At 37.6% G+C, this 25,003-nt stretch overlaps 1 protein-coding gene across 2 annotated transcripts in view; it reads right to left on the reverse strand.

Annotated features, from left to right (window-relative positions):
* Positions 1-16,462: 16,462 nt before the first annotated feature.
* GPBP1 (GC-rich promoter binding protein 1) overlaps positions 16,463-25,003 on the reverse strand; it is a 72,014-nt gene continuing 63,473 nt past the window's right edge. For both annotated transcript variants that reach the window (XM_032626731.1, XM_032626730.1), the window contains 2 exons: positions 24,250-24,352; positions 16,463-17,444 (listed from right to left, as the gene is read on the reverse strand). In XM_032626731.1, the coding sequence (XP_032482622.1) occupies positions 17,286-17,444; positions 24,250-24,352 (262 nt within the window). In that variant the 3' untranslated portion in view covers positions 16,463-17,285. The remainder of the gene's footprint in view (positions 17,445-24,249; positions 24,353-25,003) is intronic.

A 25,003-nucleotide genomic window follows, 5' to 3' on the forward strand; every position in this document is an offset into this window, starting at 1 on the left:
CCACAGCAGTGAGAGGCCTGTGTACCACAAAAAAAAAAAAATAAGAAGAAAATCGTGTCATATGAAAAAGAGATCAGCGAAAATGCATCCAAAAACTGTACTGGAAAAAAGTATTATAGAAGTACGTCTGTGAACTAATTTTATTTTATTTTATTTTTTAACGTTTTTATTGGAGTATAATTGCTTTACAATGGTGTGTTGGTTTCTGCTTTATAACGAAATGAATCAGTTATACATATACATATATCCCCATAACTCTTTCCTCTTGCGTCTCCCTCCCTCCCACCCTCCCTATCCCACCCTTCTAGCTGGTCACAAAGCACCGAGCTGATGTCCCTGTGCTATGCAACTGCTTCCCACTAGCTATCTATTTTACATTTGGTAGTGTATATATGTCCATATATATTCACGACCACTCTCTCACTTTGTTCCAGCTTACCCTTCCCCCTCCCCATGTCCTCAAGTCCATTTTCTACTAGGTCTGCGTCTTTATTCTCGTCTTGCCCCTAGGTTCTTCATGACCATTTTTTTCTTTTTTTTCTTTTTTTTTTAGATTCCATACATATGTGTTAGCATACAGTATTTGTTTTTCTCTTTCTAACTTACTTCACTCTGTATGACAGACTCTAGGTCCATCCACCTCACTACAAATAACTCAATTTCGTTCCTTTCTATGGCTGAGTAATATTCCATTGTATATATGTGCACATCTTTTTTATCCATTCATCTGTCGATGGACATTAAGATTGCTTCCATGTCCTGGCTATTGTAACTAGAGCTGCAATGAACATTGTGGTACATGACTCTTTTTGAATTATGGTTTTCTCAGGGTATATGCCCAGTAGTGGGATTGCTGGGCTGTATGGTAGTTCTCTTTCTACTTTTTTAAGGAACCTCCATACTGTTCTCCATAGTGGCTGTATCAATTTACATTCCCACCAACAGTGCAAGAGGGTTCCCTTTTTCCCACACGCTCTCTAGCATTTATTGTTTGTAGATTTTTTGATGATGGCCATTCTGACTGGTATCAGGTGATACCTCATTGTAATTTTGGTTTGCATTTCTCTAATGATTAGTGATGTTGAGCATCCTTTTGTTTGTTGGTAATCTTTATATCTTCTTTGGAGAAATGTCTATTTAGGTCTTCTGCCCATTTTGGGATTGGGTTATTTGTTTTTTTGATATTGAGCTGCATGAACTGCTTGTAAATTTTGGAGATTAATCCTTTGTCAGTTGCTTCATCTGCAAATATTTTCTCCCATTCTGAGGGTTGTCTTTTCGTCTTGTTTATAGTTTCCTTTGCTGTGCTAAAGCTTTTAAGTTTCATTAGGTCCCATTTGTTTATTTTTGTTTTTATTTCCATTTCTCAAGGAGGTGGGTCAAAAAGGATCTTGCTGTGATCTATGTCATAGAGTGTTCTGCCTATGTTTTCCTCTAAGAGTTTTATAGTGTCTGGCCTTACATTTAGGTCTTTAATCCATTTTGAGTTTATTTTTGTGTATGGTGTTAGGGAGTGTTCTAATTTCATTCTTTTACATGTACCTGTCCAGTTTTCCCAGCACTGCTTATTGAAGAGGTTGTCTCTTCTCCATTGTATATTCTTGCCTCCTTTGTCAAAAATGAGGTGACCATATGTGCGTGAGTTTATCTCTGGGCTTTCTATCCTGTTCCATTGATCTATATTTCTTCTTTTGTGCCAGTACCATACTGCCTTGATTACTGTAGCTTTGTAGTATAGTCTTAAGTCTGGGAGCCTGATTCCTCCAGCTCCGTTTTTCTTTCTCAAGATTGCTTTGGCTACTCGGGGTCTTTTGTGTTTCCATACAAATTGTGAAATTTTTTGTTCTAGTTCTATGAAAAATGCCAGTGGTAGTTTGATAGGGATTGCATTGAATCTGTAGATTGCTTTGGGTAGTATAGTCGTTTTGTGAGTTTGTAGCACTTGTCATCTTTTTAAAATTTATAATTTGTTGTGATTTGTTCTCATTCTAAATAGTCTCTTCTGTAGTTTTTAATTTTTCTTAAAGGAAGTCCCCCAAACTGCATAAGTTTTAGATTCCACAAAACCTGAATCACCCCAACTAAGCTGCGATGGTATATTAGTTTTATACAGGCAAATTACCACACACTTAGAGGCTTAAACAACACAAATTTATTACCTTACAATTGTGTAGATCAGAAGTCCGACATGGGTCTCACTGGGCTAAAATCAGTAGCAGGGCTGTATTCCTTCTGGAGGCTCTAGGGGAGAATCTGTTTCCTTGCCTTTTCCAGCTTCTGAAGGCTGTCTGCCGTGCTTGGCTTGTGAGCCCTTCCTCCATCTTCAAAGCCAGTAATGACGGTCAAGTCCTTCTCACATCCCATCACTCTGACCTTCAGTATTCACAGCGCCCTGACTTACTCTCCTGCCTCCCTCTTCCACTTTTAAGGACCTCTGTGACTCTACTGGGCCAACCTGGATAATCCAAGACAGTCTCACTATTTTAAGGTCAGCTGATTAACAATTGTAACTTCATCCACAGTCTTAATTCCCTGTTGGTATGTAAGGTAACAAATTCACAGGTTCCTGGTCTCAGGACATGGGCATCTTTGGGAGTTATTCTTCTGCCTTCCACAGAGGGTGTAAGCCTGGACCACTGTGAACCAGGCTTCTCCACACCCATACCCACACCCAAAGGCTGAAGCTATCAACAGAAGGGAGAATAAGGGTAAACCTCAGGAGATAGGCAAGGTGTGTACTGAAGAGAGGAAGGAGAGGAGATAGGGAGAGAAAGAGAGAGAGGGAACACTCACAAGCCCTGGTAACACCGAGTTCCTGACTCGACCCCCTGTTCTTCCTTGCCCTTCTGCTTGAGCAAGCTAGAGTTCAGTTTCTGTCACTTGCCACCAGCAGAATCCTGATTCTGTCGGTCATTTATTGAGAGTATACTATATGGCAAGCACTGCAAAACACTTCACATGTACTTGGGCTTTTTTAATCCTCACAACCACCCTGCAAAATATTAGTTTTTTTGCATTTTAAATATGAATAAGCTAAGGCTCTATGAGCTGAAGTTCCTTGCCCCAGGTCACACACCAAGGCTCAAACCTCAGTCTGTCCAAAGATTTAAACAGACTTTATAGATAGAATTTGGAGCTCCTCTTCTGTGGGTCTTTTCCTTCTGGAATTCCCCCCTAACTTTCTGTCCTGTGGTTATTCAGCCAGAAAAACTACAGGTTTTCTATTGGGGTTTTAGCTGTTCCTAACTAGGGCCTGACTCAAGACAGAAGCCATGAAAACAGGAAACTCAGACAGTGCCATTCATTTCTCCAGAGTCAAACTCCCTCCAGATTTTGCTGGCTGGTCTCTCTCCAGTGCCCCTCTTCTGCCTTCCAAATCTGTATGACTAGACATTGCCATTTGAACATCTCAAATCCAGCATCCAAGGCTGAACTCTTATTCCCGAGGTACAATGTTCCTTCTGTATTTCTTATCTTTTTTTTTTTTTTTGCGGTATGCGGGCCTCTCGCTGTTGTGGCCTCTCCCGCTGCGGAGCACAGGCTCCGGACATGCAGGCTCAGCGGCCATGGCTCACGGGCCCAGCCGCTCCGCGGCACGTGGGACCTTCCCGGACCGGGGCACGAACCCGTGACCCCTGCATTGGCAGGCGGACTCCAAACCTCTGCGCCACCAGGGAAGCCCTGTATTTCTTATCTTAATGGCTGACACAACCTTCTAAGCCAAACACAAGGCAGGTATCTTTGACTTCTTCACTCCCTTACCTACCAAATCCTATTGACTCTCACTCCTTAACACTTCAATTTCATTCCCATTGAACTGAATTGCCTGGGCTCACTTCTTTTCCATTCTTTGCCAGTATTATTGTAACATCCCAAACTCACTCCCTATTCTTCAGTTTACCCCCTTCCTGTTCTTTCTTTACACTGTGGCCAAAGTGATCTTTCTGAAATATATGTATCTGCTCGTATGACTCCTCTGCTTAAAACCCTTTAGCAGTTCATTGCCTCCAGGAAAACATGCCAGACATTTAGGTGGATTGTCAAGATCTCTGCTTGCCACTTTAGCCTCCTTCACACACAGTCCTCCGATACTGTCCACACACTAACCCCTCTGTTGAAACACCCTTTCCTCCACCATCCAGCTAACACCTAATTATTCCTCAAAAAAGGATCAGAATTTTACCTCTGCAGAGAATTTTCTGACACACCTTTATGAAGAGCTTCATGAAGGATGAGACTCCCTTTTCAATATCTGTGTTCCCAGAGCCTAGGACAATGGCTGATATGTATTCGATTCTCCATAAATATTTGTTGAACAAAAAATGAAACAAAATGTTTAAATAATAGAAGGTAGTCATATTGTAAATATACTTTGTGGATGCTTCTACCCTAGACTTTTCCCTATCTAGATAAAGAATTTTAGTTCTTCCAACCTTTCAACACTTTGGTGAACCTCCACCAAAAAAAAAAAAAAATCTCCAGCTTCATCATACTGCATTCAACCTGAAGTGAACATTCCTAAAGCAAGTGTATTACTCTTGGTTCTTTCCACTACACTGACCATCAGTGTGACTGAGTGACCTATAAGTTTTTTTAATAATTTGGGTAGCAAAAGGAACTCAATACACCTAAGGCATGTCATCAGAATTGCCAATTTCTTAATAATAACTGGGAAGAGCACCCACATTTTCCATTTACATAAGAGCTCCCTGTGAATGTAGTCACCCTCGCTCTTTTGGTTAGAAGTATGCTAGTGAGAAACTATTCAGTAATGAATATTATCATTTCAACCTGTATCGACATGAAATGGCACGTAGGAATGGAATACATGCAAAGAATTTGACATTAGCAAGATAATTTGGAGTGGAAGAAAAGTCTTATTAATACAGAGAAGCAGCAACCCAAACACAAATTGGGCTCAAGATTAAAGAATAATGCATGCAGTATTTTTCCTAAGCTGCTTTGTAGTATTATGCCACTGGAGGGCACCAAAGATTTTTAAATATTTTCACGTTTTCTGATGAAATAAAAAGTTCTCAAATGTTTTCAATGAACATTTATTGAATTTACTGTTAATATATTTTATGGACAAGGAGCCGTAATAACGATACAAAGATAAACAAAACATGATCACTGGCCTTGGTGAGCGAGCTCAAGGTCTGGTGGGAGTGGCCTTAGCACTACAATGGAGAATGTAATTTTTTGAATTAATTATTGGTATAAGTATATCTAATCTATCCTTGACAGTGGTTCTCTAAGTAGGGTCCAGACTCCTGAGACTCATCTGAGTCTCTTTCGGGGTTTAGGAAGGTCAGAAATACTTTCATTATAATACTAAGATGTTTTTTCTTTTGTAATTTTCATTTTCTGGTGCATGTACGATGGAGTTTTCCAGAAGCTAAGTGACATGTGATAATCTGCTAACTAATGGAATGTGTGTTCGTATATTGTAATTTTTTTTTTTTTTTTTAGAAATCTCTAAGGTGTAGTTGGTTTAGGGTATGAATTCATGCATTTTCTGAGATTAACTAAGTTTGTTCTCTATTCTCCTACTGGGCTCTTGCTAACTATCTTCAGTTATACTTGCTATGATCTCTGCAAACTCATCCAATAAATCATGGTTTTGAAGCCCACAAGTTTTTCTTGTACCTCTATGGAAACAACACTGCTAAGTATACCTTGATATTTTTATATTCTTTAATATTGAATATAAAATTCAATATTTTTAAGTTCTTGAAACTTTTAGATTTTTTTACCTAAAATATTATTTCATAACAATATTTTTATATGAAAATTAACTAACTATGTTATGTTTCTTATGTTTAAGAATAGTTGGCTTAAAATAGGGAGATTGAAAGACTGGTTTTTTTCAGTGCACAGTTAGTTGTGCCAGGGAGGCTCAAGAGGGAGGGGATATGTGGATATATGCATGCATAAGGCTGATTCACTTTGTTGCACAACAGAAACTAACACAGTATTGTGAAGCAATTATACTCCAATAAAGATCTATTCAAAAAAAAAAAAAAGAAAAGATGTTGAAAGAGCTGAAACCGACACCCAAGTGTTTTCTATCTCATTGAAGGGAGGAATCTACTCCAAAGAAACTGGGCAGGGATTGCCCTGGTGGCACAGTGGTTAAGAATCTGCCTCCCAATGCAGGGGACACGGGTTCAAGCCCTAGGCAGGGAAGATCCCACATGCTGCAGAGCAACTAAGCCCATGTGCCAGAACTACTGAGCCTGCGCTCTAGAGCCCGCGAGCCACAACTACTGAGCCTGTGTGCCACAACTACTGAAGCCCGTGCACCCTAGAGCCTGTGCTCTGCAACGAGAAGCCACCGCAATGAGAAGCGCACGCACCACAACGAAAAGTAGCCCCCGTTCGCTGCAACTAGAGAAAACCCATGTGCAGCAACGAAGACCCAACACAGCCAAAAATAAATAAATAAGAAAGTATGAGGCAAATAAATTATACAGAACATCTAAGGGAGAAGCAGTTTAAGTTATTTATGACCTTGTAATAAGTCACAATGAAAGATAACACTTTAAAAAGCATGTTAACAAATTTCATCTATGTAAGAGCATACAATCTAAGTCAAAAGAGCCATTTCAGGGCTTCCCTGGTGGCGCAGTGGTTGAGAGTCCGCCTGCCGATGCAGGGGACACGGGTTCGTGCCCCGGTCTGGGAAGATCCCACATGCCGCGGAGCGGCTGGGCCCGTGAGCCATGGCCGCTGAGCCTGCGCGTCCGGAGCCTGTCCTCCGCAACGGGAGAGGCCACAACAGTGAGAGGCCCGCGTAACGCATAAAAAAAAAAAAAAAAAAAAAAAAAAGAGCCATTTCAGTTATCTAGGTCAAGATTTTCCCAAATACAAAAAGTCCTTCGTGATATCTATCAAAATTGGTCACCCAGCTCCTGCTTGACTACTGCCACTGCTCACACCCTCTCAAGCAAACCACTTTGTAAGAACTCTAATCGCACAATTTTTCATTCAGTGAGCTGAAATCTCCATCGTTCCTCCAACATTCTTTGCTTGGCCCTTAAGGTAGCCTGACATAGTGGAAAGCACACTAAATTAGGAAATTAAAAGACCCCATTCATAATTTCCACTGTACCCACATGCTAGCAGGGTGACTTTGGGCAAATTACTAACCTCCTAGGATTTCAGCTTGTAAAAATAAAAAGTACTAATCCTTTCAACTACACTCCAGTCACACTGGTGCAAGGATCAGTGAAGAATATATTTAAAACTACTTGGTAAACATAAAAATGTTTATTCATGTGACACATTTATTTAGAAAAATTCCTTGTTAGATTTCTCTCCACTATGCTGCACAGAAGAAAAATAATAACAAAAGCTAATATTTCTGATTGTTGACTACATGCCAAGCTCTCAAAATGGGCTTTACATGTTTTGGGGTTTTTATTGGTCTTCCCCAAAATTTTATGAGACAGCTCCAAATAGTATCCCATTTTATACCTAAGGAAATTGAGGCACACAAGTTAGGTAACTTAGCCAACATCACACAAAAACCACCTAATTAATCCCTCTTTTTCTAATAGTCCTGCAAATACTTAAAGCCAGCTTCAGCTTTCCTACCTGCTCTCTAGTTGCCTTATCTTTGGGGGACCCTCACACATACATTTATCTTTTGCTCAGAATAGCCTGGAGTCAAAGCAATTGATAGATGGACCTTCTGAGACCCAAGAATGCCTGTGCTAATTAGATTCAACAAGATGAATACCCATGAAGAGCCACCCAGCCTGCATTGAGAGATAATGCTAGGAAAATCTAACCTCTCTTCATAATTATCTCCAAGTCAAAAAGAACAGCTTGAAACTTTGCCAAAGTGAGCAACTGCAATTTCAGCGAAATTCCTGTCTACCAAATCAATAGCTAAAACTCAAGGCAAACAACCAGTATTACTCTAGAAATTTTTCATTACATCTTATAAAACAAAGAAATGTGATTTTTATTTTTTAACACACTGGAACTGGAGCATCCAAATGACTATTGTCCTAGAGTAGTCACATTCGTAGGCTCTGTACTTCATAAGACTCATCAGAGTGCTGGGCACATAGAAACTGTTAAGTGTGTGAGTAATTTTGGTGATGCTGCCATTACTTAGGGGGCATTTTTGGAATTCTTTTGGTTATGTCCTCCAAAGTCAACACATGTATTTATTTTGGGGCTTCCCTGGTGGTGCAGTGGTTAAGAATCTGCCTGCCAATGCAGGGGACACAGGTTCGAGCCCTGGTCCGGGGAGATCCCACATGCCGCGGAGCAACTAAACCCGTGCACCACAACTACTGAGCCTGTGCTCTAGAGCCCATGTGCCACACCTACTGAAGCCCGCTAGCCTAGAGCCCGTGCTCCGCAACAAGAGAAGCCACCACAATGAGAAGCCCGCACGCTGCAATGAGAAGCCCGCACGCTGCAATGAGAAGCCCGCGCACTGCAATGAACAGTAGCCCCCCGCTCGCTGCAACTAGAGAAAACCCACAGGCAGCAACAAAGACCCAACGCAGCCAAAAATAAATAAATTAAAATTTTAAAAGACGTGTTTATTTTAAATAATCTTTGATAGTAGCACTTCTTGGCCTTAGAGGACACTGCATAGCAAGTTGTGAAATGCTTCCTTCCTCTCAAATGTGAAACAAACCACGGAAAAGTACATACAACACATGAACAATTTGAACATGCTTTAAATGTAAATTCAATGTATTTTTGGAAATACCTAAAGCACCTATTCAAAGAGATTTTTTTTTAAACAAATTTTCAGGTACTAAGAATGGACCTAGGTATCTATACAAAGAATCTAAGACTTACGTACCCTGGACTTAGTTATATATACAGATATTTGGGTAAAAAGGTCATGTCTCTTGAGGAAGGGTCACGTCTTTATATGCTGAGCCTCCTCATTCATTAACACTACATTTTGTTTATGGTAATTGCCAAATAATTATTCAATTACTTGCTTTTTAGTACGAATTACTTTGGACAAGAGAAAAAAGGTTTATTTATTAAAAGAGAAAAATTACTTATTAGAACCTCATTTTTGTGGGGTCATTACCTAACAAGGTATTATTGATGGACTGCCTTGGGGAACTTCTCTTGTGCAGGCCAGATCCTTGTTCAACCTAACCCCCAACATGCCAGTTATAGTTTCCTCTTCTATTGCTAACATGTACCCCTCAACCTAGATGACTCTTTACCTACTCACACCTGCATGAGGCATTTGCAAGTCTTCCCTCCCACCTGTAAGAAATCATACATACGAACCTTGATGTTAAAGGATTTTTAAAGCTCCAGCTTATACTAAAACCCATAAGGTTTCCTGAACTCTTAGCCTACACAGGCTTAAATTTGCCTATAATTCCCTTCTGCCTTCTGTGTGCCTTATTATTCGTTAAAACTGAGCTACGACATCCTCTGGAAAACCTCCCCTGAACCCTCTTACCCTGCCCTTAAGTAACCCTACACACTGCACATACTTGAAAACTCATTTGCAATGTTTACCCTACAGAGCTGTGATCAATTTCAGCACAGGGGTTTTCTTTATTCTTTGTACTTTCAGCACAGGGCCTGGCCTAGCAGGCCCTCATTTTACTGACTTTACTATTTGTTTTAACTTGGGAGGTTGCAGATGTAATAAATATTTACTACTAAAGAAGTCACTGATCAAATATACATGCAAACTAACAAGAGTTTGTACCTCCACACTTTTCACTCTCCATTCTGGATCAGATCCCTTCTTATCTAGGTTGGATGACAGATCAGATTAACTGAACCTGGAGCCAGTAGACTGTTTAGCCCTGCCTCTAGTGAGGTATGGTAAGGTTCTCAGTCCTTGCTGCAGCAACTTATTCCTTATTCTTTTCTATGGATTTAGAGCCCATGTGGTACCTGTGGAATGGCTTAACTACATCGTTTTGCAGCTTCACTAGCTGAGGAAGTTTCCTATCTCTAGTTTCTGGGTTCAGATTCAACACACTAATTTTACTTTTTTCCCCCATGATGAGACCTTTCCCTCACTCCAACCTCAGGAATAATTTTGGTACTGTCCTCTGTGCCAAATTGTTGGCCTGAATATGCACTACTGAGAGATTATCTGAGCTATTATCTGGGCAGTCTTACAAGCATCCATCCACCAGACTTCAAATGCAGGCACCAAAAATATGATGGGAACCTGATGTCTTGTAATAGTAACTTCCAATACCAAACATTGGACCCTGACTTGTTTCAAAGCTCTTGTCCCAATTTATTTCCTGTTGCTGGTACAGAGTTGCTTCTGATTCTTGACTCATGTTTAACAAAAAGGATAACATACTCTTCACCACAAACTCCCCCATCGCTTCAGAGAAAAGTTCTAATTTCTACCAAAGGCTTTGCCTAAAGGCTCTTCCTTTAAAATAACTGAATCATATTACTGTTGACAAAATCAAGAATGGAAAAGGCATTTTTTTATGTTTATAAACACACGAAGTACAGAATGCTGGCAGAGTAATGAAGTCAAGAAAGAAACTACTGCACTTTTAGGGGATAAAAAAGTTTGTCCTTCTAAAACTCTCCATGTTTTACTAAAGTTTTCCCATTTTCTCAGTAGAAGTCTCTATTTGTATTGCATTGATAAATCTGCATTTCTTTCAGTGTGATTCAGGATTCAATGTATTTTATCCTGGATAAATACTACAATCATCTTTACAAAAACAGGAAAAATATTTTCTTAAAAGTATTTTGCAAGACTGAAAAATCATCCAGGTAATGGTGCAAAGATCAAATACCACAACCCAACTTTTACTTGTTTCCAAAGGTCTGGTCCTTAAGACTTGGAAGAGGGATCAGCAAACTACTGTCCCTAGATAGCTAGTTTTATTGAAACAGAACACATCCAATCATTTACATATTGTCTATGGTTGCTTTCATGCTATAATGGCAGATTTGACTAGCTGCAACAGATTATATAGCCTAAATATTTACCATATGCCCTTTATAGAAAGTCTGCCAACACCCAATTTAAAAAAAATCTCCCAGAAGGAAATTACAGACATCTTAATAGGTGGCATTAAGCCTCTATGCTTCTCTTTGGGCATAAAGATTGGTCCCTATATGCCTTACTTCTCAGTACCCAAGTTTTATCCATTCTGCCAAATGACTCACTCTACAACTCACTTCACCAAAATAATAAATGCTAAACATTGTCAGGACATTAAGTTCAAATTTGAGGGGAAATACTAACTCCAAATAAAATACTTTTTCACCTCACCAAATTAACTTCTTATAAAGCAACTACTACTATTACAGTATCCAGACTAACCGAAGAAAAGTATCAGTTAATTGCTAGTTTGCCCGTTTCTCCAGTCTTTAAAGAAAACCACATTAAAGATGCATTAAGGCTGAATTTGACAACAAATTCCTTACTGAAAAGGCACTCTCATATCTAAAATGTCATTACAAGGGAACTGTCCTACACTGCTGGTGGGAATGTCAATCGGTACAACCACTATGGAGTACAGTATGGAGGTTCCTTAAAAAACTAGTTACCACATGATCCAGGAATCCCACTACTGGGCATATATCCAAAGAAAACCATAATTCAAAAAGATACATGTACCCCAATGTTCATTGCAGCACTATTTACAATAGCCAGGACACAGAAGCAACCTAAATGTCTATCGGCAAAGGAATGGATAAAGATGTGGTAGGGACTTCCCTGGTGGTGCAGCGGGTAAAAATCCGCCTGCCAATGCAGGGAACATGGGTTCGATACCTGGTGCGGGAAGATCCCACATGCCGCAGAGCAACTAAGCCCGAGCGCCACAACTACTGAAGCCCACAAGCCTAGAGCCTGTACTCCACAACGAGAAGCCACTGCATGGAGAAGTCCGCACACCACAATGAAAAGTAGCCCCTGCTTGCAGCAACTAGAGAAAGCCCGCGTGCAGCAACTAAGACCCAACACAGCCAAAAATAAATAAAAAATTAAATCTTAAAGAAAAAAAAGATGTTGTATATATATACAATGGAATTATTACTCAGCCATAAAAAAGGATGAAATAATGCCATCTGCAGCAACATGGATGGACCTAGAGATTGTCATACTGAGTTAAGTAAAAAATATGATACTGCTTATATGTGGAATCTAAAAAAATGGTGCAAATGAACCTATTTGCAAAACAGAAATAGTCACAGATGTAGAAAACAAACTTATGGTTACCAAGGGGGGGAGCTGTTGGGAGGGATAAACTGGGAGATTGGGATTGACATATACACACTATATATAAAATAGATAATAAAAACCTACTGTATATGTATAGCACAGGGAACTCTACTCAATACTCTGTAATAACCTATATTGGAATAGAATCTAAAGAACAGTAGATATACGTATAATTGATTCCCTTTGCTATACAGCAGAAACACATTGTTAACAATACTCCAATAAAAATTTAAAAAACAAAATGTCATTACAGAATCACAAACCTCTTAACACAAAAGTTGATACCTAAATCTAATTTTCTCAAGTCATCAATGTCACCCAGACCTAATGAGCTTATTCCATGATCTAGTGTCCATTTAAGAAGGGTAAACAGCTTTTAAAAAGTCATATTCCTCTCATCACGATCTCCAGCCCATTATCTGTTCATCTTTAGCATCCCAGAAAAAAGGAAGAAACCTTAAGAGAAATGGAGTTAGCAAGTCAAACCCCAGCTTTGAATTATTTCCACAAATCACATGAAATGATGTCATTGTTGGAGGCAAATCTATTTTTAAAAGTTTGAAAGCACTGAAGCCCATCTTTGTAATTAGTTCACAAGAATATGATTTACCACTAAAGTTTGATGATTACATTTCAGAAAACTGATTTTACTTTATCTTTAAGGTGAGGTTTACCAAATTATCAAGCTTAGTTCATAACTGAGCATAATGTCAAATAAATGAAGCAGAGATGAAACAGTTCAGTTATAGTTCACTGTGAGAACTCAACCAGATGTTTCACACCATACAAAATCATTTAGAACAGCTTCTGCCTGTTTAATCTAACATATTTTTAAAAAGATGTACTACATGCTACTGGAAGTTCCTGTTGAATAACATGGTGTTAACAGTAGTGATTAAACAGCTAAAATTTATGGAACACCTACTATGTACTCAGGATATACACCAAGTGTTAGTGATTCTCTTCATCCTTACAGTAACTGTACGGAATAAACATCCCAAGAAGCTGACTCTCTGGATTAAGATCACAGCTCACATAAAAGGCAAAACCAGAATTCAAATCCAGGTGTAACTACTTCCACCACACTGCATGTCAATACATTAGAATGGGGCTTCCCTGCTGGCACAGTGGCTGAGAATCCGCCTGCCAATGCAGGGGACACAGGTTCGAGCCCTGGTCTGGGAAGATCCCACATGCCGCAGAGCAACTAAGCCCGTGCGCCACAACTACTGAGCCTGTGCTCTAGAGCCCATGAGCCACAACTACTGAGCCTGCGTGCTGCAACTACTGAAGCCCACGCGCCAAGAGCCCGTGCTCCGCAACAATAAGTCACAGCAATGAGAAGCCCACGCACCACAACGAAGAGTAGCCGTCTCTCTCCACAACTAGCGAAAGCCCACGCGCAGCAACGAAGACCCAACACGGCCAAAAATAAATAAATTTATAAAAAAAATACATTAGAATCACCATTTTTTTAAGCTAATGACATCAATGTGCAAATTTGGAAACTACTACAACATAGAGTCTTATGTATACCAAGAGTTAGGACATTGCTGCATTAAACATGCTACAGTAATGTCCTAACACACCTAATGATTTGACACAAATTTCAATCACTATTTCAGATTAGGTTTCTACAAAACAAATATTACAAATGGATAAGGTAGAGTGAAACGTACAGGATAAGTTAAATGTCAGCAAATGATTAACTGCACAAGTTATGCCTCACAAGTATACAAGAGAACTTCAATTACAAAACCTTTTAAAGTAGGTGATGACTCAATTACACATATTCTCAAGCCCTTAACTACTAACTTTTCAGGTCCATGTGTTAGATAGCACCCAGAATTATATATTAAAATAATCAAAGCTCTCTTGGGAGCGCCATCATTTTTCTAAATTCTAGCATTCAGCCCTAAGGCAGGAAATTAACATTAAATAACAAAGTAGGATCAAAACTTCTCTGCAGCACTTGGAGGTTTTAGGGATTTTACTATTGTTTGAAATGCCCTGCTCACTCATTCATCAACAGCGAAGTAAGGATTATAACCTCCAGAAACACGACTGTGAAAAAGAAAAGTCACAATATCCACCTCTCACAATTGGTGATACTCTATTATATAAAAGCCTAGCAATATATCCCTAAGTTTATAAGCCAAAATAAAAATCTCACTTCGAAGAAAAATTTCACAAGTGCCTTTTCTAATCCAAGTATCTGAATTCTAATAAAAGCACATTTTAATAAAACATCTTTCACAAACTTTTGGAGTAAAAGATTATGGATCATCCCAGTAGAATCTGATGTCAGGTTAAGGTCAATTATATTTTGGGGACGGTCAATAAGTTATTTAAGACATTATTATTATTTAAACTTATTCCTAAATAAGTTTAAAATGTTTATATAATCATGTTCTAACATCATTACATATAAACACTAGCAAAAGGAACTAAAAATGTTTAGATACCAAGCCCTTCAACATACTGAACTGTAATTAAGGTAAATCTAATATTATCAAGTCGATCTGATTATTTTTAGATTAATACTTCTACATTTTAACTTTAATAAAAATATATTTATGGAAATAAAAGTTATTCTAACGCTTAATATAAAACAAGATACAATTTTGGAAATGCTATTTTAAACCCATTACCACAAGAATTTTGCTCATTAAAAAAAAAAAAAAAGGCTGGGAAGACAGGAGAGTAGTAAAAAGGAAGGATCACAAAGGAGGAAACACTAAAAAGCTTTTCAGCCTGACATATATTCACTACCCTTAATTGCAGCAATGGTTTCACAAGTCAAAGGTTATCAAATTATATGCTTTAAATATGTAGTTTATGCCAATTTATACCACAATAAAGTGGTTGTAAAAAAGAATTTGCTGCAGAGAAACTGAGTTTGAAGCAATTAAAAGTAGTAAATTTTTTTTTCAGGCCTCTATGTCCTGGGTTTGGCAATTTCACACTAGATGTACAATGTAACTAGTTTCTATACTACTTGTGGGCTCCCTTTCAAACAATACGGTTCAAACTCTACCAGCTGCCCGTATTTCAACAGCAACTTAAAATTATGCTAAGCTTTAACCATTCTATCAAAATACATTTGTATGCCTCCACCCACTCAGTAGCCAAACTAGTTAAGGCTATAATGTAACACATAATCACACTGTTGTGTCTTGCCACACTAAACACATTCAATGACAATGTGTGAATGCACAGTAAACAAGTAATAACTGCTGATAAAGAGTTAAGGCAAAAAAGAAAAAAAATTATCTGAATAGAAAGCAGAAAATGCCAAAAAATTAAAAATTCCAGAATCTTTTCTGAAAGCTATTTAGAAAACACATTAAATTAGATTTCAAATGTAAACCACTTTTCTCAGATCCCTTCTAGCTTGTGTTAGCAAATACAATTTGCATCTGATAGATTTTATTAACCCATAAACGAAATAGTGAAATCTAGGAGTCCCCAAAACATTCAATATATGATACTGACAGCGCTTTGTGAAAGCATACTTTCAGGTTCTCTTGTGGCTAATGCTACATTTTACTTTAAGTGACTGGACTGACTTGTGGCATATTATATAATAAAAGCTGATTTTAAATGACAACTTTAAGATATATTTAATACTTTGTTACCACTCTAAGCCACCCTCCATAAGTTTTGTGGGGTTGAAATTGTGTTTTATTTAAATTTCCCCAACACCACCAGTCTCAGTGTAAACCAAAAAAATTTGGCTTCTGGTGGAAGCTGGGAAACTTGGGCAGGATTACTGAAAGGGAAACAGCAAAAACACTGAAGCCTTCTGAGAAAACACAATTTAAAAATCTTGAGGATTACCTCAATCAGACATAAAACTGAAAACATTTTTGCTCTAAGATTATGCTCTTTACAATCAGAATATATTTAAACATGGGAGTGGGATGGAGGAAGCTAAAGTAAATGTGGATAAACAAAATCAGAAAAATCAAAAATACAAAAAAAAAGCAAAATTACTCTTCCAGTGAGCAGTAAACAGAAATGATTCTAAAATTAATGTGCAAATGAAAAATAAAGTGGTTAACATTCATTTAATAAACTTTTTAAGCAGTTGATAATAAAAAAGCTATTTTCCATAGCTTGCTTTCTCTAAACTCAAAAGGTAATCACCATCTTTAATAAAGTTTAACTTTGTTTTAATAAGTGAATAAACCACATTATGTTTACAGACCAATACCTTTAACACTACAGAGAACGACAATATTCTGAAAATCCAGTTTATTTTTCATGTTGTGGACAGATCCAGTCAGTGTGATCAGTTTTTCTGCATGTGTAATAATTTATCAAAATAAGTTTTCCCACGAGACTCTTTTCCATCAACTCTGAAAATCCTGGTCTGACAACATACCCAAATAAAGCTCTTGAAAATCACCTCTTAAAATTTGGAAGAAAATGTGGCAAGTCTTTGCTGTAACATTTACTGAACTACAAATGGCTAAAGAGCAATTTATGTTTTAAAAGGTGACTAGTACAATAGTTGAGTTCAGGAAATTAATGTTTTAGTGCACTTTGCTCCAGTTTTAGCCAACATGCTACATTGTCCTTTTTTTGCAGGGGAGAGGGGTGAGGGTCGGGGGAGCCGCACAAAGTGGACTTGAGGATTTCCACTGTACGAAAAAGATATGACTCTGCAAGCAAAACAGTGTAAGCTGCCTTTTTTCTTAAGACCTGGACATTTTAAGACAGAAGCTTTGCAAAACATTACACAATTTTTTTATTATTAAATGAGAAAATCTCATTTGTTACATCGTCACATTGCTAGTCAGAGAAATGCTGCAGTGATGAAGAAAGTCAATGTTGGATCAACCAAAGTCCTCATTTCTACAACATTCATTTAACAAAGAAATAATGTTCAACACAGCCCAACACAACATTCTTGGTTTTCTTCATATTGAAGTTCCCCAAAAAAATCATCTTCTAATGGGGTATTTTACTACATAAATTATAGTTCTTCATTTTTACAATTCACCCCAAACTGTATGAGAGATGTATCACACTAAAATTTCTAAAGCTGTTAGGAAATCCTTCACACATCGTCGTCATCTGATGTGTCACTGCTACTTGTCTCTGTGTCATCATTCTCAATAGTGGGTTTGAAAGTGCTGTTTTTCCAGGGTCCAAACTTGAAGTCACAGATCAGGCCATTTTTCAAAATACCATTTTTCCTCAGACCGTTCTTCTGTAACTAAAATGTCAACAAAAATAAATGGAATAAATAAACTATCCTCCAAGAGTTACTACAAATTAAGAATGCTCTAATAATCAAATGTACCCATGAATGCAATAAAGGTAATAAAACTCCATAGATTATGATATCATTTTTGAAAAACTAGTTAGATACAGGTAATTGATCCAACCAATATAACAAAGTATTTCCTATGAATAAATCACTACCTTTGGGAGAACTGCATTTATAACTTACCAAACCACTATTAAAAAATATATATATATATATGTATATGTATATATGTATATGGTATATAGTACTAGTCTAGTGAAAAGATTTTGGATCCAGACAGGGTAGGTGTGAATTCTAAGTCTGTCACTTGTTAAGGAATTAACCTTCCCAAATTTTCATTTCCTTAATGAGAACTGTAATAAATATCTTCAGGTGCTGCCTACAATATAATCAGCAACCATTAAGCTACAGCTGTTATTTTTATTATTCTGACCTAACTAGGCTATTAACATACTACACAATCCGCTTTACTCATACTTTGCAGAATAACCAGAATACAAAGTACTCCAGTAAGTAAGGAGTATTCAAATAAGGTAAGTACAAGGTAACAAAATCAAACAGAGGCCTTTGCTTAACCACAGAGATTAAGATATTGAAAAAAATAAGTTATTTCTGAAAATCAGAACTGAAGGGTTAGTATGGTAAGTATGGTATAAGTAAGAAAAATGTCTGAGACTCTGGTAAGTTTTATCAAAATGAGAAATACAAATTTCTGTAAGACCAAATCCAGTTATATAATAAGTTAATATTTGGAACTATCTATAGGTATCATAGTCTAGAGGGCTTTTTTAAGTCATAAGGATTAGGGTAAGATCCAAACCCAAAGGGCAACTTACATCACAGCTAATTTTGCTACAGACCTTGATAACTAGAAATAACAAGTCTAGAGTCTTATTAGCTCTCAATTTTCCTTTTTCCCTCCCTATTTAGCTACCTCCCTTTACTTTGAACAAATGACCTCACCACCAACTTTACTAAGAAAAACAAAAGCCATGTTCTCAGTGTTCTCAGTCTCTGGCGTTCTCAGCCACTGTGATGGTTACAAATACGCCTCATCTCTCTTTTAAAGGTACACCTTTCTAATCCCTCAAAGTTCTATCCTTGCTTCACATGATTTATCACCCAGTGCCACCTAATCTTTCCACAGCTTAAAATCAACTGTGGACAATTATGATAAAAACCAAATCTGATCTTTATCTCTGATTTCTCTAAATGCCTGCACCCTCCCCCCACCCCGGGGGGGGGGGGGTGCGTGGGGGGGAAATACACACACACACACACACACACACGTCTATTTTACATATACATATATTTATGTAAAATGCATAGAATTACACATATACATACATATGTGTGTATATATATACAGTCTCCTAAAACCAGCTCCTCCTCCTCCATTCCTGTCTATAATAATGATATAATTATCAGTTCATAGGTTGAAATTTCAAAATCCTGCTGATTCTATTTCAGATCTCAGTCTCATCAAGACCACGTTTTACTGTCATTTCTCTACTTCAGGCCCTCATTTACCCCTTCCCTAATTATTACAATATATTCCCAACTAGCCATCCTGATCCTAGTCTTCACAATTACACTTCCAATATACATCTTACACTATACCTGTACTTCCACATGTACAAATGGTTTCACATACCTAAAAATACCTCAAAAGGTTTCCTATAATAAAACACAATCTATACTCCTGACATGGCATACAAAAACCTTAATATGACCACAATGTGTTTTTTCAACCTTATATCACAGTTATAGGCACAGGCTATGAAGTCAGCCAGACTTGGGCTCAACTTCCAACTCCACTTCCAACTCCACTAATGATATACACTGTACAGACCTAGAGAAAGTTACCCAACCACTATGAGCCAATTAAGTTTTGTCATCTACACAGCAGCACTAATGATATTACCGACTTCATACAAATACTACAAAGATGCACTTAGCACAATTACCTAGAGGGCATTAAGAGCTCACATGAGGTTACTCACAATTAGGGAGGCCACATTAATTTATCATTCAAACTAGGGCACTTTTGAGAATGAGTAAACATGTGCCATTAATAAATACAGTGGGATTAACATGCATAAACTGGGACTCTCCAAGGCAAACTAGGACTTAGACTCACCCTACTTATTACTGTTATCAAGATCTTTCATTAAAATCTTTCTACCCCATGCTCCAGCCACTCTGAACCCCAGCATACCCTGAACTCTTACTTTTGCCTTTGTTCACTCCCTACACCAGGCATGTCATTCCCTCATCTTACCTGACAAAGGCCAATTCAAACCCAACTCAATTATGCTTTTCCAGATCACTGCAACTGGCGTTGACCTCTATATTAATTAATTAATGTAAATTCTACGTGGGCAAAAATTTTTGTTTTCCCAGCACTCTAGAATAGGACCTCAAGAAACATTTGATGAATTTGCATGACACACTCTCTCTCTCCTGTCTCACCTTAAATATTTTGAAAACTGCTACCACATTCTGCTTTATATGGGAATCTACCTATCTTCATTAAACTGCAGCACTATGAAGGAGCTCATCTCTATAAACTCTAAAATCTTGGGCATAGTGAACACTTAAATGTTTGCAGAATTTGAAGAGGAGTTTAAACTCAGATTCTCAACTGTTACCAGATACAATACGAATACTTTTATAAACAGCATCAGGCCCTAATGGTTTTTTAGGCATCTAAATGTCAAATGACATGTCATCATTAACATAAATATACCCATGTCTTTATCTTTAGTTTTTTAAAAAATGGACATTATACTTACAGGCCATTGCTCTCCAACCCACAGTATGCACAAATTTTTTATATCAGTTAATTATTTTATTATCAATAGGGTTTTATCTACCTGCCCCAGTCATAACAGGGTTTTAAAGCCAATTATCTTGGTCAGGCAATATTATGTTTTCCTTGACTACTACCTTATGGTAATGATATTAAGTGGTTTTTCTTGATGCCTTTCTTCAGATTCAAAACAAATCCTTCAAAGAGATACACAAAATGGCAAACCCACACAATGGACTACTACTCACCAAACATGGGTGAGTTTCAAAAGCATGAAAGCAACCAGATCCAGGACTATAACAATATATGGTTCAATTAGTAAAACACTGTGTAACTTGGGAGATTGGGATTGACATATACACACTACTATATATAAAATAGATAACTAATAATGACCTACTGTATAGCACAGGGAACTCTTCTCAATATTCTGTAATGACCTATATGGGAAGAGAATCTAAAAAAGAGTGGATATATGTGTATGTATAGCTGATTCACTTTGCTGTACAGCAGAAACTAACACAACATTGTAAATCAACTATACTCAAATAAAAATTAATGTAAAAAAAAAAAGGTATCCAGGAAAAAAAAATTGTGGAAAGGCAAAACTATAGGGACAGAAAGCAAATAATCAGTGTCTGCCAGGGGCTGGAGCTGGGAGTGAAAGAACTAAATGCAAACAGGGACAATGTGGAACTTTTGGGGATCACAGTCATACAGCTATATACATTTGTCAAAACTCACCCAACTGTACACCTAACGTGAATTTCTTGTTTGTAAACTGGACAATATAATAAACATAACAAAAAAATCCTTCAGAAGTATTACCCATCATCAGCTTGTGAAAAATAACATGGTTCACTAACTTCTGAATAAAAAATTTACATTAACTGGGAAGGAAGAAATATGAAAGTGGAAAAGAAGTAAAATTATCTGTTTACAGACAACATGATCTTATATGTAAAAAATCTAAAAATTCTATTTAAAAACCTGTGAGAACTAACACACGTAGCAAAGTTGCAGGACATAAAACCAACACATAAAAATCAGCTGCATTTCTGTAACAATGAACAATCCAAAAAGTAAATTAAGAAGACAATTCTTAAAAAAAGAAAACAATTTTATTTATAATAGCATTAAAAAGAAAAAATACTTATCCTTAATTATAAGGAATGAACTTAACCAAGGAGGTAAAAGACTTCTACACTGACAACTACAAAACACTGCTGAAAGAAATTTAAAATACATTAACAAACATCCCATACTCACGGATTAGAAGACTTAGCATTGTTAAGATGCAAATATTACCACAATCTACAGATTCAATGTAATCCCTATCAAATCTCACGGGTATTTTTTTGCGGAAACAGAAAAACCCATCCTAAAACTCTTCTAAAAGCTCAAGGGATTCCAGAATAGCCAAAACACTCTTTTGAAAAGAAGAGCAAAGTTGGAAGTTTCATACTTGCTGATTTCAAAACATATTACAGAACTTCCCTGGTGGCACAGTGGTTAAGAATCCGCCTGCCAATGCAGGGGACACAGGTTCGAGCCCTGGTCTGGGAAGATCCCACATGCCGCAAAGCAACTAAGCCCGTGCACCACAGCTACTGAGCCTGCGCTCTAGAGCCTGCAAGCCACAACTGCTGAACCCACGCACCACAACTACTGAAGCCAGCACACCTGGAGCCCGTGCTCCACAACAAAAGAAGCCACTGCAGTGAGAAGCCAGCGCACCCCACCAAAGAGTAGCTCCCTCTAGCCACAACTAGAGAAAGCCCACACGCAGTAACAAGACCCAATGCAGGCAAAAATAAATAAATTTATTTAAAAAAAAAGAAAGAAAAAGGTCCTGGCTTTCCCAAGGTCCTGAATTTAGCTGAACTCAACACTAAACATAGCCTCCTCCATCCTTTAAAACAAAAAACAAACCCAAAAAAACCATATTACAGAGCTGCAGCAATCCAAACAATGTGGCACTGGCATAAAAACAGAACTAAAGGGACTTCCCTGGTGGCACAGTGGTTGAGAATCTGCCTGCCAATGCAGGGGACACGGGTTCGAGCCCTGGTCAGGAAAGATCCCACATGCCATGGAGCAACTAAACTTGTGCACCGCAACTACTGAGCCTGCGCTCTAGAGCCAGTGAGCCACAACTACTGAGCCCATGTGCTGCAACTACTGAAGTCCGCACGCCTAGAACCCATGCTCCACAAGAGAAGCCACCACAATGAGAAGCCCGTGCACCGCAACAAAGAGTAACCCCGCTCACTGAAACTAGAGAAAGCCCATGTGGAGCAACGAAGACCCAACACAGCCAAAATTAAAAATAAATAAATAAATTTATAGGAAAAAAACCCCCCCCACAAAAACAGAACTGAAGACCAATGAATAGCAAGCCCAGAAACAAACCCCTCCATATACAAATAATTTTTAACAAGGGTGCCAAGACCATTCAATACAGAAAGCACAGTCTTTTTCAACAAATGGTGTTGGGAGAAAAATATGAGAAATGAGAGGGAAGAGAGCACCACTGGTGGGGATGTCAAATGGTGTGGCTACTACAGAAAAACAGTAGGACAGCTTTTCAAAAAGTTAATAATAGATAACCATATGATGCAGCAATTCTACTTCTGGGTAAATACCTGAAAGAATTAAAAACAGGGACTCTACAGATATTGATAGAGTCTACAGCTATCTATAGACTATCTATCTATCTATAGATATAAATGCTGCTGTGAACATGGGTGTATAGGTATCTATCTATAGATCGATAGATACAGATAGATACAGATACCTACACACCCATGTTCACAGCAGCATTTATATGGTGGATACAATCCAACTGTCCATCAATGAATGAATAGATAAACAAAATGTGGTACATACACATATAATGGATTATAATGGTACATACACATATAATGGATTATAATGGATTATTGTGTCTTAAAAAAAGGATATTCTGATTGACCCATGCTACAACATGGATGAATCTCAAAGACATTCTGCTAAGTGAAATAAGCCAGTCACAAAAGGACAAATACGGCATGATTCCACTTATATGAGGAACCCAGACAAATTCAGAGACAGAAGTGGTGATTCCCAGGGTTGGGGGAGCAGAGAATGAAGTTATGGTTTAATGGGTACAGAGTTTCAGTTTTACAAAATGAAAAGAGCTCTGGAGGTGAGTGGTGGTAATGGCTGCATAAAAATGTCAATGTACCTAATGCCACAAAACTGTACATTTAAAAATGGTTGAAATCGTAAATTTTACATTATGCGTATTTTGCCACAAATTTTTAATTAGGACGATGAAGTCTATTTTATTATGAAGTAAATGTAACTAATTTCCTCAAAGATTTCATTCAAAACATTTAAGAAGTGTTTTGAAGATTATAATATAAATTATAATACCTCCGTATAGAAAATCACTTCTGCATGACCAGAACTATTTTAAAAAACCATAATGGATTTGAAAAAGAAAAATCTCAACTCCCTGACACTCTACTGTACATTTTCTAAGGAATACTCTTTCAAAACGGCAACTATTAAGACATTAAAAAAAAGATGTTCTAGAATATAAAATATTCCTGTGCGAAGAAAAGGATAAAAAAATGAAGCTACATTTGGCAAAGCTACTGCTGTTTTCTACTTCTTATCCCCAAGTCATTTTTTAAATACCTGAAAAGTGACAAATCAGACATATTCTTTACACTAATTCCTAAGCACTGCAGATCCATGGATTTAAAGAAGTCAGCATTGCAGACCTATTTAAAAGAAAGGCAAATCTGACCTACAGTGTGATGTTTAACAAATTCCTAAATAAAACTATAAAACCTTCTTTCTCCCCACCCCCCAAAAATGCTTAGTTATATGTTGTTCTGGTTAAGGAAGGGCAATTTTTAAAGTGAACTTATATGATTCAGCTCTTCTTACCTGTTCACTAATAACCTGGAATTCTCTCATTTCATCCTCAGTTAAGGGAGCACATGTTTCATCATTTTCACTGTCTTCTTGCCAGCCCATCTCCTTTAACAATCTGGAAAGGGGGGAAAGAATAAATTTAATTTAGAACTTAACCCAAGTAAGATAATTCCTTTTACACTGTGAGCAAGAAAACATGATCCATTTTATTGGGTTAGCCAAAAGGTTTGTTCGGTTTTTTTTCTGTAAGATGGCTCTAGTAGCGCTAGTAGCGCTTAGTCGTCTTTAACTTCTTTTGAAACAATTTTGTTAGACTGTATTGTAACAGCTGTCATATTCAACATGCATTTTAAAAAAAGCTTACCAAAATTGGTGAATTTTTGTGTAGCCATTTTAACAGTGAAGATGGAACAAAGAACATGTTTGGCATATTATGCTGTATTATTTCACGAAAGATAAAAACGCAACTGAAAAGCACAAAAAGATTTGTGCAATGTATGGAGAAGGTGCTGTGACTGATCAAACGTGTCAAAAGAGGTTTGCGAAGTGTCGTGCTGGAGATTTCTCGCTGGACGATGCTCCATGGTGAGGTAGACCAGTTGAAGTCAATAGCGATCAAATCGACACACTGAGAACAATCAACGTTATACCATGCGGGAGACAGCCAACATACTCAAAATATCTAAATCAAGCGCTGGAAATCATTTGCACCAGCGTGGTTATGTTACTCGCTTTGATGTTTGGGTTCCACGTAAGTTAAGCAAAA

The sequence above is a fragment of the Phocoena sinus genome, chromosome 3 (genome assembly GCF_008692025.1).
Source record: "Phocoena sinus isolate mPhoSin1 chromosome 3, mPhoSin1.pri, whole genome shotgun sequence".
Classification (NCBI taxonomy): domain Eukaryota; kingdom Metazoa; phylum Chordata; class Mammalia; order Artiodactyla; family Phocoenidae; genus Phocoena; species Phocoena sinus.